General features: G+C 41.2%; 2 protein-coding genes across 3 annotated transcripts; both read right to left on the bottom strand.

Annotated features, from left to right (window-relative positions):
* Positions 1 to 407: 407 nt before the first annotated feature.
* On the bottom strand, positions 408 to 5,853 carry ttpal (tocopherol (alpha) transfer protein-like). 2 transcript variants are annotated; one of them, XM_075475335.1, is made up of 6 exons: positions 5,808 to 5,853; positions 4,901 to 5,127; positions 3,406 to 3,649; positions 3,000 to 3,193; positions 2,608 to 2,718; positions 408 to 2,244 (listed from the first exon to the last, which is right to left on the bottom strand). In XM_075475335.1, the coding sequence occupies exons 2-6, from the start codon at positions 5,108 to 5,110 to the stop codon at positions 1,966 to 1,968; spliced, it is 1,038 nt and encodes a 345-aa protein (XP_075331450.1). In that variant the 5' UTR covers positions 5,111 to 5,127; positions 5,808 to 5,853; the 3' UTR covers positions 408 to 1,965. The 2 variants fall into 2 exon arrangements, with proteins under 2 accessions (XP_075331450.1, XP_075331449.1); XM_075475334.1 differs by lacking the exon at positions 5,808 to 5,853 and adding an exon at positions 5,670 to 5,801.
* A 5,606-nt stretch (positions 5,854 to 11,459) lies between these two features.
* hnf4a (hepatocyte nuclear factor 4, alpha) lies at positions 11,460 to 16,092 on the bottom strand. Its single transcript, XM_075475813.1, has 10 exons — positions 15,996 to 16,092; positions 14,794 to 14,968; positions 14,405 to 14,499; positions 13,856 to 13,962; positions 13,613 to 13,768; positions 12,989 to 13,076; positions 12,730 to 12,882; positions 12,334 to 12,570; positions 12,039 to 12,161; positions 11,460 to 11,602 (listed from the first exon to the last, which is right to left on the bottom strand). The coding sequence occupies exons 1-10, from the start codon at positions 16,081 to 16,083 to the stop codon at positions 11,460 to 11,462; spliced, it is 1,365 nt and encodes a 454-aa protein (XP_075331928.1). The 5' UTR covers positions 16,084 to 16,092.
* Positions 16,093 to 18,116: the final 2,024 nt, after the last annotated feature.

The following is an 18,116-nucleotide window of genomic DNA, read 5'->3' as shown; positions in this document are numbered from 1 at the left end:
ACGCCATCAAAAGCCCACGAATACATAAAGAAGTGAACTGTATCTCAGCCCCAGGGTGCTCCAGGGCAATTTCAGGCCCAGGAATGTCCATAACAAAGGTCAGAACTAACTGACCAGTCAGAACCACACCATTTTAAGGTTTACAAACTTCTCTAGTATTGGTTTAAATGTGGGACATATCATTTAATTCAGAGAAATGTAAACGTTTTAGTGTGAAGACAATTTGAATCATTTTTGCTACCTTTAAGTAAAGGATAAGAATATTTCTCCCAACTCTGAACTTGTGATGGGAATCCACGAGACAACAACAGTCAATTACACCGCAAAAACACCACCAAGTTCCCAAGAGGCTGCTGCATAGCTCATCCTTTACCAACCACAGCATAACACATAACAAGACACAAATAGAACCTTCTATATTTTAGCTTTATTTTACTGTAATCCCTATCAACAATAAATATCCTGCAATAAAATACAGCTTGTAGTCACAGATGTGTTTGGAATAAAAATATAAAAGAGTAAACCAAAGTTGTCAAGTTAACTTTGGCCTACTTCAAGAAGACAGATGCAGATTATTTCAGATTTCTGTACATGGTGTGGAGTAGGATTTGGCAAACCAGGTGTTTCTAAAGTCAGCACTCTGTATGTTATTCCCCATGCAACTCCTTTGATCAGTCATGGCCCTGGATTAAGATTGTGCAAATGAAACACAGGCAAATGAGTTGGAAAACAAACAAACCATAAGGCAGATTACCTAAACTCAGAAGATTTAAGACAAACAAACAAACAAAGAAAGTTTTGACTCAACAGAGTCTCTAAAAAAAAGAAAACACTTTGTGAGTTACATAACCAGCTAAAAAATGACCAGTACATTCTCTCTTAGCCATTTTAGGCTCAAAAGTCAAGTATATCCACCCCTCTGTGAGAACAGTCCTGATAAGAATGCCGATGAGTGTTGCTGTAGTGCATACAAGTGCAACAAAGGTTGTGCAACAGTTTAAGGCAGTTTTAGATGGTTGCAAAACACAAAAACTGTCTCTGCTTGTTTTTAGATGAATTGTGGGGACATGCATGTGGACTGAGCACAATTGGAAATGTAACACTAACTGCATGAAGATCAGAACCAAATTGAATAAATATTTAAGAATGTTTCTTCAAATTCAACATCACCTGAAATGATTAAGATTTTTTTTTTTAATGCCATGATTAGATGATAGATTGAAAGTTTTTCTCTTGGTTTAAACGCTGCTTAAATGGCCAAAAATCTTCTTTTTTTTTGCTACGATTCCTCCCATTCAGAATTTCAGAATCTGCTTCCAATGAAAGAGACAGGAGATCCAATCTTCCATACGCAATCTTTCCAAACATGTATTCCAAAGGTCAGCTCATGCTAATGATACTTGAGTGGCCTCTCTTTGCTTAGAGGGTAACCTCAAAAGTTAGTGTTTGTTATATATTACGTTTCTGTGTTTATCTGCTTGTAGTGCAGGGATGGCATTTTGTTTTAAGACACTCACTCGACTGGTTCTTATGAAGCCTTAGCTGAGCATAAATGTAAGGCTAGCTTTTCACCCAAAAGCATAACAGAAAAGTTTTTTTTTTGTGGGATTTAGGCAAGCGAAATCTGTTTCATAGAAATTATGGGCACACAACTACTGAACAATGTGAGCCCATCCCTGGAGCACCAGTAAAAATAAACTGAGAGAGACTAACAATAATGGCTTAACATGCATCGGCTCATATCAAAAGCCTCTTCACCAGAGAGCCTGGAGCTGCCTTTAATCAATTATTGAATGCTGGGTTATGAGTAAATTGAAGATTGTCCTCATAGAGTAGTGCTGCTTTGCTAATAAAATAAATCATGTACAATACCGGCAACTTGGCCTAAATATAAGTCTACATACATGTTTCAGATGAAACAGAGAATATCCTCTCAGTGACGGGAGTGTGCGCATATACGGTGCATCAGTAACAGTAGTAAAGTTGAGAGCGCAGCCCCCTGAAGGTGTCGTCATCCTTCCCGCTGGCCTGCTCTCCCTCAAACAGCATGGAGTCTGGGAGTACCACGCCCTCTAGTGGATCTGGTTGGCAGAACTCTACTATAAATTCTTCCTCACAGTCGAGCAGCAGTCTGGACCAGGCGTTCATGTCCAGTTGGCCAGCGGTGCCGCCGTATTCCTCTGGCAAAACTGATGCCGGGATGTTCCGGTGCAGAGAGCGCAGGTCTGAGCCATGAAGGACGTACTGTCCAAGGAGACAGGAAAGACATGCAAGCTGCATGAAAGCTGCCTCGTCAGCAAGCCTCTTATTTGAAGTGGCTGTAATCCATATGTCAAGTAATGTAAAAAAAAATTATTTTTTTTAGTATTGAACCCATTAAGTATCATCACGGTCTATAGTCCCTTAAAGATTCTTTTCCCTTGTTTAGGCTTTACGTTTCCTTTGAGGTTCACTTCCACTGCATTTGCACTCATATTCAAACATGGCAAAAAGGAGCATTTTTTTAATGCAACGGCTCCAAAAAATGCAGGCTGAAGATAGAGATGAGCAACATCGTTGGAAGTCAGTCTTAAAACAAGAGTAAGATCATTCAAGAACAATAGTTACCCTCTCTGCCATCTTCTCTTTCAGAAACGGCTTGATAATAGCAAAGATGCCTTTGAAAATCCTGGGCTCGTTAATTATGTTAACTGCCTTGATTCTGATCGGAAACCCATCCTGTGAATGACAAACTGCATTCAGAACACATAGCTGGGTTTAATGTGTATTCAAGTCAATATTAGAAACACAGCAGTCGCACTAAAACTCTCCAGACAATTGAAGGGATACCGTACGAATAAATGAGTGCGTCAGATAGATAATTTTCTTCATTCCCGTGACATTTTTAAAATTTATGTTGCAATCATAAACCTTCAAGTTAAATCAAACTAATATTTTTTAGTTAAAGTGTCATCAGATCACAAAATTGGGTATATTTATCAAGAATGTGGACATCTCACCTGGAGAATGCTCACAACCTTTTTGGCAAGAAACGGGCCTGGATTGGATGCCTGTGACATGCCCACTCCAGTGTAGTCGGCTAAGATGACAATACCGTTCACCTGTGCTTCTTCTGGCTGGATCAGTTTCTCCAGAGTCAGATAGATGGCCCTCACATTGTCAACAAATGGATAATCATTTGGTTTCCATTTTCCTGTACAAGAGGTAATTTTACATCATCAGCTAAGATTATCCTTGTCGAACTGTCAGCAAAATAGAAGGTTCTTAGTTACTTAGTAAGTGCTTAAAGAGTGGGAATAGATTCTTCTGAACAAAGCGACAACTAAATTTAGAGAATTCATTGTGGAATTGTTAATTTGTTATAAATCTGCTGAGTTGACGATCAAAATTTAAGTCGAAGCCAACCTGGCCGGAGACAAAGGATGTATCTTCCGCTGGGGTCTGGCCTTGGTAGGACTGTGAGAAAGCCCAGGTCAAGGACGTGTTTCACCGTGGATGGCCTCAGGTCCTGGAACACCTCTGGCCACGCCTTACGGCCAGCATGGTAATTGAGCAACAGCTGCAGGGCACGATCATAGTCAAACTTCCGTGCCCGCAGGAAGCGCAGCAGGAAGGCGTCATCGAGTCGAGTCCTGAGATTTGGCTGTTCCTGGAAAGTCACGTGGAATAATAACCAACAATTTTTTTTTGGCAAATCAAAATGTTAAACTTTGACAAACTGGCAATATAATTAAAAAAGAGATAAGTTATACACACAATTAATTAATGATCGGCTTCTAATATTTTGATCATAATAGAGGTTGAATAATTTTATTACATAAGGGTCAAATTGTTTGAAAAGGATGAGTTTGTTGATACCATATTGTTGTTTGGACCAAAACCAACAACAAACTAACCCTTTTTAATAAGCATTACACACAAATTTCTGTGTTTCACTTTTGTCCTGAAACTATTATAACTATCAGTGAATCATGCCATTGAAAAGCTGGTTGTCATGTTCTTTCATTATGATAACAAGGAAACTTCTGTTTATATTCTATTTTGGTATTTTCAATGATAAAAAAAAAAACGTTGAAAAAAAAACTCTTAAAGGGATAGTTCGCCTCTTTTGACATGAAGCTGTATGACATCCCATATTAGCAAGATAATTTATGAACATTTTCTTACCCCCTGCTGCGTCCTGTGAGCAGAGTTCCAGCCTCGTTTTGGCGTTGACGAAAGTAGTCCGGCTAGTTGGCTGGGGTTTAAAAAATAAAGCGTTTTGCTTCTCAAAACAATATGCGTTCAAAAGAGTAATACATTTGCATCACAAAATCGTTCTCCGGAAAAAAAATTAGACCACACAATCACTTGGGGCTATTTTCTTTCCCTTCATGTCATTGCGTACAGCCGCCTGCCGACAGCCGCGCCTGTTACGGTGTTTACTGCTCGGAAGCAGGGGACTGCTCGGTCTGCACTTCGGTCTGCACAGCACGCAGTGATACGAAGGGAGAGAAAATAGCGCCAAGCAATTGTGAGGTCTGACTTTTTCTGGTGAACGATTTTATGATGCAAATGTATTACTCTTCTGAACGCATATTGTTTTGAGAAGCAAAACGCTTTATTTTTGTGGCCCCAGCCAACTAGCCGGACTACCTTCATCAACGCCAAAACGAGGCTGGAACTCAGCTCAAAGGGCGCAGCAGGGGGTTAAGTCAAATTTAATAAATTATATTCCTAATATGGGATGTCATACAGCTTCATGTCAAAAGAGGCAAACTATCCCTTTAAGAACAAATGTGCCGATCAGCTGAAAAGGAGAAAAAGAATTTAGATACTGGATGGATGGATGTACGGACTACCTTACAAACATTTATTATTATAATATTGTCAATTATGATGTAAAAGTACAATGCAAAACCTTTAGAATCATGTCTCTCAAAGCTTGGACATCACGGAGACGCCACTCTGGCTTCTCCTGGAGCTCCTCCCGTGCCTTGGCCACCAATTCAGGGGTCAGGGTGCAGGAATAGATGGGTGGAGGGGGTCCGGGGAACCAGCTCTGTCCTGCAGCTGCGGCAGACTCCGCTGGAGGATGACTGGGACTGTCGTACTCATGTTGATCGGCCATGGACTGACTGGGTGAAGCTGTTCACAAAAAGCAAGATTTAAACACCACCTGAACCCCAGCCCTCTGGTTTCACTGGTGGAAGGGTTTTTTCTTTTAAGGTTAGCATGCGATTACTGTCATTCAAATATAGTAAACACCAATTTAGAATAAAACACAGCACTTTGTAAAAGAATTGTCATAACAGTCTTAGCAAGAAAAAAAAGAGCTTAAAAGCTGTCAAGTAAGTGTTGCAGGGTAAAAATATAAAGCTCCTAAAAACTGTGCTCGAGTAAATTCATTTGTTACGCGTTAACAGCTGCGTAGATTTTACATCATTGATACATTTTTATTTTTACAGTATACACACACACCTATATATATATATATATATATACACACACACACACACAGGAACATATATAACTATACAGGAAAATATACAACGGTCATAGAGTAGGTTTGTTCTCCAGGTTCCTCGACAGAACCGTTATCAATATAAGCATTCCAGTAATGGGTCTGATGGCCTGAGACGTCTCTCGAACACAACCAATGCAGCAGAGACTGATGACTGAATACTAACTAGAAATGCGTTTAACATTAACCCCCATAACAGACGTAGATGTCATTGATGAACACCCACTGGCAAGTGATGACTGGTGTCAGAAAAGGGCAGCAACGACGAAAACAACAAACCAGTGTGTCAAAAATCACTACCGACCTGTCGGGAAAATCCTCTTTCCGGGTAGAGAGATGGCGCTATCTAATTGGTCTATTTGCAGCATGTGACGCGCGGCTGACGCACCACAGACGTCGAAATGTACGTCGATTATTTCGATGGCCAAGCTGCCTTCCATGTTCATAGGAATGTAGGCAATCCTAACAAAATATATTTTGACACAACATAGACATAAAAAAAAAAAAAATACATATTTTTTTTATTCATGACAGCCTTTATTATTATCAATAAAATAGTTATTGTAGAATGTCTCTTGACCTACTGAATTATGTCACGTAGCAAGATTTCACCAGCACAAACAATACATTCGACATCTACATATTTTCGCGCAGTGTTGGTACACCTGAATCCCCCATCCGTCAAACACACTGAAAGCAGTAGATGGCAGGATTGGCTTGCTTGTTGCTGAGCCTGTGTGTCTCTCTCTCAGCATGAATCACAAGCCCTGGCAATAATATTATGGAATCACCAGTCTTGGAGGATGTTCATTCAACTGTTTTATTATTGTAACAAAATTGAATAAAATGAATAAACACATCTTACATATGTAAACATATTTTACATATGATGTAAAGGATGTAAAACAAAATTACACTATTTTTGGAAAAATAATTGAGAGAAACACAGGTCAATGTTTGTGAATGAACTGTAAGAAAGGGATTGAGGGAAATGGGATTAACATACGGAAAAGCTTAATGTAAACCATCGCTAATACCTAAACAAAAGAAAACAAGTTTACATTGGTTAGAGAGAAGCATCCATCCATCCATCCATCCATCCATCCATCCATCCATCCATCCATCCATCCATCCATCATCTGCCACTTCTCCGGGGATCAGGTCGCGGGGGCAGCAGCTTGAGCAGAGAGACCCAGACGTCCCTCCAGCTCTTCTGGGGGGACCCCGAGGCGTTACCAGGCCAGCCGAGAGACATAAGGTGCATTCCCACTGTAGGAACCTTTTACAGTTCCTATAACCTTTTCAGGAATGGGGCCGTTTTTTCCCGCATTCGGACATACAGGAACCAGGGACCACAGCCCTCAGTTCCTATAACCATTTTAACTCCTTCTCCGAGGCTGGGTCTGTTCTGGGTTCTATAGGAACACATCTGACGGAGGTGTTTGGTGGTCGATAGCTACGCCCCATGTCATGTTGTCACGGCTGAAATGTTTACTCATATGACACAGACACAACCTGCGCATGTTTAATAAGTTAAACTTACACGCCGTCTCCTTTGTCTGCGACGCTCTGCTCTCCTTCCTTCCTTCATGAAACGAAGAAGTATTGCCTGCGCTCGATCCTGACTCTCTGTGTGCTCTTCCAGCCTCGATGTTAGATGCCCGATATGATCGTCCATGATTAATATTACCATCATGCAGACCATGAACACGGTGGCCTCCCCGCTCTCCATATTAGCTTCTTCGCGGTGTTTTTTTCTTCTCTCCTTACTTTTCGCGGGTTTTGTTTTGTATTGTTTTGTTGTTGAGTGTGGCGCTAAAGTAACACATCACTGTCGCAGACGGTTGCGTCGCATCAGTCCCGACCTGGTCCCGACTCATGTGCGAATGCAAACTGAAACAGTTCCCCTGGGGAAGGACAGTTATTAGAACGTAATTCGAGGTGGACCGTTCTTAGAACTGCTCTGTCCAAATGCGGCTATGGTCTCTCCAACTTGTCCTGGGTCTTCCCCGGGGCCTCCTCCCAGTGGGACGTGTCCAGAGGCATCCTAACCAGATGCTCGAGCCACCTCATCTGTTCTCATCGGTTTTAAATTAATTTAAAATATTTTCTTTGTTTCTCTTTATATTCTTTTATGTATTTTTAATGCTTCTTCCACTCCCTGCTGCAATGCTTTTATTTTATGTAAAGCACTTTGAACTGTTTTGTACATGAAATGTGCTATACAAATAAATTTGATTTGATTTGATTTTGATCTGACTCCTCTCGATGCCGAGGAGCAGCGGTTCTATTCTGAGTCCCTCCTGGATGACCGAGCTTCTCACCTCATCTCTAAGGGAGAGCCCAGACACCCTGCGAAGGAAGCCCATTCCGGCCGCTTGTATTCGCGATCTCGTTCTTTCGGTCACTACCCGTGACCATTTTTCGGTCATCTTTCGGTCACTACCCTGCTCGTGACCATAGGTGAGGGTAGGAACATAGATTGACCGGTAAATCGAGAGTTTCACCTTCTGGCTCAGCTCCTTATTTACTACGACGGGCTGGTGCAGTGCCCGCATCACTGCGGACGCTGCACCAATCCGCCTGTCAATCTCCCGCTCAATTCGTCTCTCACTTTTGAACAAGACCCCGAGATACTTGACCTCCCCCACTTGGGGAAGGATCTCATTCCCGACCCGGAGAGGGCATTCCACCCTTTTCCGGCTAAGGACCATGATCTCCGATTTGGAGGTGCTGATTCTCATCCCAGCCGCTTCACATTCGGCTGCGAACCGCTCCAGTGAGAGCTGAAGGTCACGGCCTGACGACGCTAGCAGAACCACATCATCTGCAAAAAGCAGAGACCTGATTCTGAGGTCGCCAAAATGGTGCCCCTCAACGCCCTGGCTATGGCTAGAAATTCTGTCCATAAAAATTATGAACAGAATCGTTGACAAAGGGCAGCCCTGACAGAGTCCAACCCTCACAGGAAACATGTCCAACTCACTGCCGGCGATGCGGACCAAACTCTGGCACAGACCATACAGAGACCGAACAGCCCCTATCAAGGGGTCTGGCACTCCATACTCCTGGAGCACCCCCCACAGGACTCCCTGAGGGACACGGTCGAACGCCCTCTCCAAGTCCGCAAAACACATGTAGACCGGTTGGGTGAACTCCCATGCACCCTCCAGGACCCTGCTGAGGGTGTAGAGCTGGTCCACTGTTCCACGGTCAGGAATAAAACCACACTGCACCTCCTGAATCTGAGATTCGACTATCCGACGGATCCTCCTCTCCAGTACCCCCGATTAGACCTTACCAGGGAGACTGAGGAGTGTGATCCCCTTGTAGTTGGAACACACCCTCTGGGTGTGTCCCCTCCCTTTTTTAAAGAGGGGGACCACCCCCCCGATCTGCCAGTCCAGAGGCACTGTCCCCGATGTCCATGCGATCCTCATCCACCCTTGCCACCGAGGAGCTTTTTGACCACCTCAGCAACCTCAGCCCCAGAACTGGGAGGCCCCACATCTGAGTTCCCTGACTCTGCTTCCTCATCGGAAGGCGTGTCGGTAGGATTGGGGAAGTCCTCGAAGTATTCCCCCCACTGACTCACAATCTCCCTAGTTGAGGTCAGCAGAGCCCCGCCCTTACCATACACGGTGTTGACGGTGCACCGCTCCCCCCCAGCCGCTGGATGGTAGACCAGAATCTCTTCGAGGCTGTCCGGAAGTCGTTCTCCATGGCCTCACCGAACTCCTCCCAAGAGAGAAGCAGTCATGGAATATGGATGATTGAATTTAAGCAACTTTCAGTATTAAATCCCAAATCTCCATTGGGCAAGATGATGTCACTGGAACCTTTGTTTGGCACAGGTCCAATGAAACAATCAAAGATGACAGCCAGAAGAAAAGAAAATTCCCACAATGACTGATTATGTAGAGTTGATGGCAGATAAAGGACTAGAGGATGTGGCAGTCATTGCTTTTTCAGTAAATGTGTTTATAAGCAGATCTTGAGTCCACTGTTGCTCTGCCTGATCATGCTTTCTTCTTATGACTAATTTCTTAGTCATTTTTCCCAATACTCACAGCACAACATACATTATATAAATTGAGGTTTAAGTTATTCATTCTTTTTGATTGTGAGTAAATCAAGCATGAACTTAATAAAAAAAATAAAAAAAACATGCACCAAATTTCCTCACAATTAAGTTGTTTTCTTTTAGCATTAAGCGATTTGGTTGTTTCAAATGAATCTATTTGGGTTGGGTCAATATTATCTACAGGAGTTGACAAAGCGCATCTACAAAGACTGGGTCTTAGTTTAATTGAGTGGGTAGTAAATGTTAGTGGTAGTAGTTGTAGTTGTAGTAGTTGAAGTTTTTTTTAGTTTACTCATGTCACAGTTTTTCGTAAAGTAAAAGTTCTTGTTCATGCAACTAGATTCAGTTTTGTTTGGTTGAAGATTTAATTGATCCAATCTGTAAAGTGGACACAACAATTGCTTAAAACTTAAAGAAAACCATGTAATTGTGTTCGAAATTTGTTCCATTTTCTTTTTAAAATTGTGCATTCACCCTGTCATTTCCTTGAGAGTAGTGAGCAAAGTGTGAACTGTGAATGAAATGTCTACAAGTTGATTTACTTGAACAAACCTAGTCGATAAAATCCACTCGAGTTTCAGGAAAACAAAACTTAGGGAACCTTTTCGAAACATACAAGATCGATGCCACAAAGCTACTTAAGTCTTTTTTAAACATTTTTCTCATGATGCTGTGTTCTTGTGTTTAAAAACATTTTGAAGTCTTCAAATGTTTGGACATTTTCATGTCAAACAGATAATTCAACAGATTTTTTGATTTGTTAAACTTTTGGAGCTCTTGTTGCAAAAAGAAAAAGATAATAGTTAAGCCTAAATGCAGTACAAGACTATGTTAGCTACCTGTTTTTCCCAGGTGGAGTGTTAAAGTATATCTTTGAAGTTGTTTTGTGTACTATCTGTAATGATTTTATGATTAGCTTATCAGAGACCAAGCAACACTGCCACGTTGGACCCATTTTTTCTCCCCAGTGCTTTCCCATTTATCTTTCCACTTTATCCCCGTAGCGAACTCTTCTGTTATGACCTCAGCGTAGAATATAATCAGTAGAAAACGCAATATAAAAATAGACGAAAGGATTTATTAAGGCATTTTCACATTGTAAGGCAAACATATTGCCTGGTTTTGTAAGGCAGTACAAGTTACAAGGCACAATTGATTTAATCTATTAAACCATGACAAAACACTAATCGAAAAATACAATATATATTCTTTAAAAACGAACACAACATATCATTGAGAAACTTCCCCAGCATGTCGTCCTATGAAGTGGCACCTGTGTACAAAGCGTTGCTATCTGGATGTAGATTTTAGAATTTAGTCTTTATATATTGCAGTGCATAAAACAAACCACAAATGGAAAGCCTTTGTCACTAAACATTTAAGAGTCCCAAAAACCTGAGCTCATTCAAAGCCTTTCCTTTATCTTTTTTCTGAGTTTGTTTTATCACTAATAAACATAAAAAAACAGCTGTGACACTAAATGTATGAAAATGTAAGGCTTGTTGTAACATTCATAAAATATTCATATGCTCACCATGTCTAGCATAAGCCTCACTGCATGCACTGATGTTACCCAATAATGAACTACATTTGCAGCAGTGAACTTCGAAGAAAAGTTGTAGAACAACAGTATGCCTGGAAAGTTACAATGTTAATAGTTTTATCTGGCTTTCCTTGAGCTATGGAGCTCAACCGCCCCTATATTCTAAATAAACCCCTGAAAGCTATCTGTTAGGAACTTGTAATTACATTTAGCTACATAACTGTTTCAGTCAAGTTAACAGCTTAAATGCTGATTGTTAATAAACTTTCAAATAAAGACCCTGGTTTGACATAATAAAAAAGTTGAAGAAATGAGTTTTCAAAAAGCTGTTATATGGCCTCTTGCTTTGTGATGGTTAGCTGAGGGATGGAGGTTGGCTGCTTGGGTACAGTAGCTATGACCCCCTGGGCCATTTTATAATGTTCTGAGCTTGAGGCAGTTGGTGGAGATGGGATTGGGGTTTCAGGAGTGGCTGAAAAGAAGAAAAAAGAGAGAAAAAGGAACACGTTAGAGGCAGAACTGCTGAATAAGCAGGTGTAGATTGTCCACTGTGTGATATAAAGTATTTTGGATATGGAGTGCTTTAGGGAAATTTCTTAGAGCATTAAACACATTATGAATGAAAAACAGAAGTTTTCTTTGACAAAATAAGCCTGATTAGTTTCCACAAAGAATTTAAGGGATTATTCTGTCGAACTTGTTTGACCTTTAAGCTACCTGACTGAAACGCACATGGAGCTGAGTGAGGAAATTAGTCTAGCTTCAATTACATATAATTGATTATTGTTAACTTAGATTCATTTTACAGATAGTCTTGATTAAACTTGGATGGAGAAAAACTTTAATTTCCTTCAGTGTTTGACAGCAATAAAAAAACAGCAGTTGTTATACTCTTTTTTGGGGCTTACAGATTTGGCCATTATGGATTGGTGTTGGCATGTTGCTGGTCACTATAACATTGCTGCTGAGGTGCTCTTGAACCAGGTGAGGGTGCAGAGAGTGAGGTGCATGTGGAGCTTCATTAGCAGAACCTAAGAGACAAAAGCAACAAATACGGTCCATAATCTTGTAACAGCATATCTTACCAGTGTGATTCCCAGACTTGCCCCCACTGTCTATTTTCTCTTTTGATAAATTTTGTTATATGCATCAGTAGGAGGATGAATCATTTGAAAAGTGAAAAAAGTGAGAGAGCCCACTCACCTCCTAAAAGCATTTCTTGGAGCAGGTTGTCAATCTTGGCCATTCCAAAGAGCTTGACAAACTGGATCTGCTCAATCATTTGCCAAGTGATGCTCTGTAGTGTTGGCAGCAACAGGAGGAGCTCCCCAAAGCGGCCACGAGAGTCATACTGCCTGTCGTTGATGTAGTCCTCCAGGCTGACCTGGACCTGATATCGCATTCGCTTGATCTTTGCAGGGTCACTAAGACCTTTAGCATCTGTAGGCAAACAGAAGCACACATTTTTACAAAAGAGAAGTGTGTTAATGAGTAGCATCTTCATACAGTAGAATGCATCCCTAGCTTTTGAACTTGCAAATGGTGTTACCAGCTTGAAAACAAAATTGGAGAATCCAAAAGTTTTGTCAGGAGTAGTACCTGGGTCAAAGAAAACTATAGCCTTCAAGCAGGCATATTCGTTGTCATCTATCTGAAGCTCTTGGAAAGGAAGCACCAGCTCATCCAGGATTCTGAGTGCTACCCTCCCCACCTCCAATTCTGGACAGTTTCTGGGAATAATGTGATCATTTCCTGTAGGTGAAGCACATTTTAAATAAAATGCACACAAGAATCAAGAATTAAAGAAAAGGTATTTTCAAAATGTGTGCAAACGTTCTCCTTTTTGTGTCAATTTTACCTAATAGGAGGATGTCTTTGTACAGCATGGACCTCTTTGCAACACCAAGCAGGAGATGCTCTCCTGCATGAGCTCGAAGCAATGCCACCTAGAACAAAGACCATTAAATACTTTTATCTGTGTGATGATATCTCAGTCTTTTGCATTATAATGATGACCTTCAGGTATTCTATACAGTAGTTCTGTTCTCTCTAAACTTCCATGTAATCTTTTTACATGGAAGCTTAGAAGACTGGATGCACAAAAAGCTCTGGTCGGAAGCCCAGGCTCTCACTCTGCATCAGCAAATCAGTGACTAAGGCCTGGTGATCACACTGTTAATGATTCTACGTTTTTTCAAGGAGGGATATAACTTTAAAACCAGCTCATCATATTCTAACTCAGGATTAAAAATACATTAACTATTCTGGTTGAATGTGTGAAAAGTCCTGTCATCTTTGGAAATGTGTCTAATCTTCCCTCCTTTTTGTTGCCAGATTGTATTTTATGAAGAAAGAACACATTAAGAGGCAAGCCTGTAGCCATGTGCTCCTGCAGACCGCATCATGGTTGAGAGTCGACTGGTTGATGAGTGACCAGAGTGTCTATACCATTATGTACACTCTGTCTGTGCATGAGTTTTACCTGGTCATCCAAGGGCAGGTCACAGAAGGCTGGGATGTACTTGGCCCACTCCACCAAGACGAGTAGTTGCTGTTTCATGGACTCGCAGACATCTGTGATTGTGGCGATCTTTTTGGTCCTTACATCGCCGTTCAGTATAGGAGCAGGTGATGTGATCTATACAAACGCAGATTGTGAAACCGTTCAATTATTTGATACAGGTGACTTATGGTAGTTTGATGCAGGATTTTCAGTGAGCTTTACCTGTCTTGACAGAACATCTGCTTGAATGAGTGCATTGATAGATGGTAAACTGCTGTCTTCATAGCTGGATCTCCTGGTGCTGATTCTGTCTCTTTCATTTTGTACAGCTAAAAACACACAGATTTAGACTATCATCAATGAACCATGATTGGTTGGAAATTGTGATTAAAAAAAAGTTGTGGGTTAAAAAAAAACACAATCAAATTAAAAGAGGAGACAACAATTCTCTGCCCTGATATTGACTGAATCCTGACATTCAAAAGAAAAAGAAGTCTTCTGAGGTTGTCGTGTCTATCAGTATATGGTCATTATTGCTTGGAAATGTTTGCTCAGCATAAGCTGCTCAGAGACTTCAGCACTCCATGGAGTGAACATTAACAAAAAATAGTACTCTCCTGGGCATTGCAACACCCATTGACAAATCACATCAATTTGGTGAAGACAGCTCACACAGTGTGGCAGTGGTTAAATGTTCTCGCAGTTTTTACAACATACAGACTAAGTTTACAGGCTGAGTCAGTTTACCTTGCAGAAATAGAATGCTCTTACCCTCTTTCTTCATGCCAGCTCTAAAGCACTTCTTCAGTCTGCAGTATCTGCATTGGTTTCTCTTGTCTTTGTCCACAATACACTGTCTGCTGAACCTGAAAAGAAGATGAAAAACATTTGAGCTGTTGTGCCATCCAAAAGGAAACTCACTGAGGGAAGCAAAAACTGCTGCAACCATTAGTCAAACAATTGATCATTCAGATACATTGATTAATTGTATTTGCCATTTCTTTATATCAAAATAACAACCATCAGGTTGATTGATTTAATCCACATTTATAGCTGAGAATAAGTTCCAGCTGCTGGATGTGCAATGCTTTGCTTCAGTGGCACTCCTAAAGCAAGGAAAAATTAAGCATTTCTCCCCTGAAAAGCAACGCTGTCCTCACCTGCATGAGTACATGTGATTTTTGCGGACGCTCCGTCTAAAGAAGCCTTTGCAGCCGTCACAGCTTGAGGCCCCATAGTGTTTGCCAGTTGCTCTGTCTCCACAAATGGCACACAAGCTGCCTGCCGCCAGGTGGCCGGTGGTGTTCATGTTGGTGCTTTCAGCCGGTGAGGAGTCTAACACAAGAAGCAAGAGAGAGAGAGAATATCTCATCAAGTCAGCAGGCTTTGGTTACTGTTTATTTTTTTTTTAAATGCTTAATTAGATGGCAGGTAACAAGCTTGTGAGATACCGTCACTACTGGACAGGCTGGAGAGTTAGTTTGATTTAAGAAGGCGTGAATGGCCAGAGTGAAAACATGAATCAGCTCCAACGATGGCTGATCAAAACCAGCCTTAATCAGAGCTTACGAGAATCTTTTAAGTCACTGAGTAGCTCAGATATACTCAACAGAGGGTAGTTGTTGTTAGCTTGATTACCTTTATAAAGGCAATCACTGAAGACAGTTTTCTCTTTAGCCACACTCACAGTCATAAGACGGCCTCAATCAATCATAGGATATGTCACGACACATGCTGCGATGTATGCACATGTCTAAATACGGCAAGTTGACTTGTATGGAAACGTTGTCATATATTTCTATGTTAAGTCGTGAGTTTGCTTGGAATCAGCTTCCCATTAGGCCTCCCTTTCCTTTAACTCTCATTGGGAATAGTAGAATCACAGCCACAGGTCATGGGAGACTGCCTGTACAAATAAGTAGGTGTCATTGTAAGCACATATCGAAAAACTGTATCCGTTTTCTTCAGCTTGAACTCTGTGGGAAAAGACCGTTTGTAACAAGAGAAGGGTGATCATGATACTCCAGCCACTGCATCATCTCAGAGTGAATATCAATCCAGCAATCAGTTTGACACCACATCACTGCACAAGCTGAAACAGGTTGAAACGGCTTGAACCAAATGACCTGAATGCTTTGAGAACACAGCAGGCTCATAAAATCAAAATCTCTTAATGTTCTGCTATTGCAAGTGATAAAAGAAGAGCAGTGCACAGGATGATCCCCCTGTGAGCAGCAGCAGATGGACAAATGACCCCTTTTTATCACTTCATGCTGGAGCTCCCACTGTACTCTCCTGACCAAAGTTTTAAATCAGTAAAAGTTTCAAAGTTCAATGCCAGAGTTGCATATATGTGACTCACCTGTGCCCAAAGGGAGCACTTGCATGTTTTCGAACTCCAGCGTGGTGTAAGCTGGATCCAGAGCCTCGCTGTAGTCTGCCATGTCCATGTCTACCAGTGGTTTGGGAAACAAATTCTCAACTACCTGACAGTGGGGCAGAAAAGACTCGTCCAAGAAGCTAATGTGCCCCCCCACCTCCTCCTCCTTTCTTTTCTCACACCCCCACACACTTCTCTAGTAACCCCCCCCTCCTGCTCTCTTTGAGGCCTAGCTCCACCTTGTAACAGGACGGCTCCTTTCTGACTGAGTGTGATGAGAACCTACCGGTGACAGAGAGGAGAGCAGTCACTGACAGCAGAGCTCACCTCCTTCTCCCCTGTCCCTTCAGCCGCTAACCAGAGGAGAGGTGGAGTGTTTGTCAGGTTGATGGTTAACTAGCCCCTTCTATGGTGAATCACTGCATTTCCTTTTTTTTAGTCAGGACATCGCACAACATCAGTATCAGCCACCTCAGGATGGCTCTCTGTCAGCCGTAGATTAACCCTCTATGAGAGCTATATGAGGTCAATCATGACTCCACCACTTTAAATTCTTTCACTGGTACTTTCAATTACATGCTGATGTCACATGCACACTTCTTACAGCATCCACATGAGGCCCAAATAGCTTAACCTTCCCCCCAAATGTCTGCTGGGAAACCCATAGTGATGAAAAATAACTAAGTACATTCATTTTAGCAGTGAAGCTTAAAATGTTTCCAATATAATCTGATTTATAATTCTACTCCACTATATTTCAAAGAAAAAAATAGAACATTTGATCAGTTTCTTTACAAGCACACCTCTCCCTGTCTGCAGGTCAGCCTGCTGTTGGCTCAAAATGTCACACTGGTGTTCACACTGCTGAAGGCAGGCTAAATGTACAAAGCTTCCACCCACACTAAAACCAATTTGACCTTCCTCAACACTTCAAAACTGGCAGTTATTCAATTCTGACATAAATTACTTCAAACTGACTTTTCTTAGCTCTACAATCTAGTATGATCCTCAGTAGACAGAAATAAACTGATTTGTTTACTTTGCATCCTATGATTTAAAAAAAAAAAATTTGGGGGGGCTTCTAATGCCTTTAATGGATAGACAGTTGGAGAGAGACAGGAAGCAGGGGGCAGAGAGATGGGGAAGACATGCAGCAAAGGGCCGTCCAGTGTGGGACTTGAACCGGGGCCAGCTGCAGTGAGGACTGTGGCCTCTGTACATGGGGTGGCTGCTTAACCCACTACGCCACTGACCGCCCCCATCCTATGATTTTATCAAAAAAAGATGAATTAGCTGCCATTAAAAGGTTCTTATACAACATTGCATCCAGAACGACAGGACTGTGATTCTGTAGAAAGGTCATTTTGACTTTTCTTTTTTCTTTTAGTTTATTCTGTCATGATTAACCAGAGAAATAACTGTTGCTAAAGCAAACTGTTGCCTAAAGGTAAAAGCCCTCATTGTTTGTAAAAATGCAAGGTGAACGTGAGGCTGATCCATATGTAGCTGCTCCTCTGAGAGACAGCTTAGAAGATACACAGCAGATTTAAAAATGCTCAAAAAGACAGATACATTTTGCATTTTCAAAGGGATGGAAAGTTTGTATTTAACAGTCAAAGCTTAGCTCTGGTATTTCCTTAAAAGTACATCTTAATGGGCATAATTAGAAATAACCTCTACATCCTTCAAATAATTTTAAACAGGATTTATTACATTGTGGAAAATATAATTTCAAAAGCAAACTGCAGGGTAGAGTTAATAACAATAAAGATTTGCTAAATAAAAGGGAATTTGTCGTCTTCATTCATTCATCATTGTAATGATTGTTGTCGAAGCTTAAAGACATACCAAACAAAAGAAAATGATTAAATTATTAAAGCATTAAAGTGCTAAATTATGAAGATAAATCATCACAAGTTAATGTGCTGTACTTATTGGTGACAGAATGACACCTCATTCTATCACATGCTTATATTAATATTTAAGAGGATTTTAATGATTTGTTAGTTTTGTTAATAAACCTTTTTTGACAAAATATCTTTATCTGTCAGCTGAATGATTCTTTGGATTACAGCCTGTATATTATAATCAAAACAACTGGTA

The sequence above is a fragment of the Odontesthes bonariensis genome, chromosome 10 (genome assembly GCF_027942865.1).
Source record: "Odontesthes bonariensis isolate fOdoBon6 chromosome 10, fOdoBon6.hap1, whole genome shotgun sequence".
NCBI classification, from domain to species: Eukaryota; Metazoa; Chordata; class Actinopteri; order Atheriniformes; family Atherinopsidae; genus Odontesthes; species Odontesthes bonariensis.
This window is presented reverse-complemented; position numbering and strand designations above follow the sequence as displayed.

Excerpts from the sequence above, each read along its gene's own strand:
- ttpal (XM_075475334.1), bottom strand. The coding sequence starts at position 5,715 with ATGACATCTACGTCTGTTATGGGGGTTAATGTTAAACGCATTTCTA. Across the intron at positions 3,650-4,900 it reads TGAGAGACATGATTCTAAAG|GAACAGCCAAATCTCAGGAC; the intron begins GTTTTGCATTGT and ends GTGACTTTCCAG. Across the intron at positions 2,245-2,607 it reads AAGAGAAGATGGCAGAGAGG|TACGTCCTTCATGGCTCAGA; the intron begins GTAACTATTGTT and ends CTCCTTGGACAG.
- hnf4a (XM_075475813.1), bottom strand. The coding sequence starts at position 16,083 with ATGGACATGGCAGACTACAGCGAGGCTCTGGATCCAGCTTACACCACG. Across the intron at positions 12,883-12,988 it reads CAAAGACATCCTCCTATTAG|GAAATGATCACATTATTCCC; the intron begins GTAAAATTGACA and ends CTTCACCTACAG. Across the intron at positions 12,162-12,333 it reads CCAAGAAATGCTTTTAGGAG|GTTCTGCTAATGAAGCTCCA; the intron begins GTGAGTGGGCTC and ends TTTGTCTCTTAG.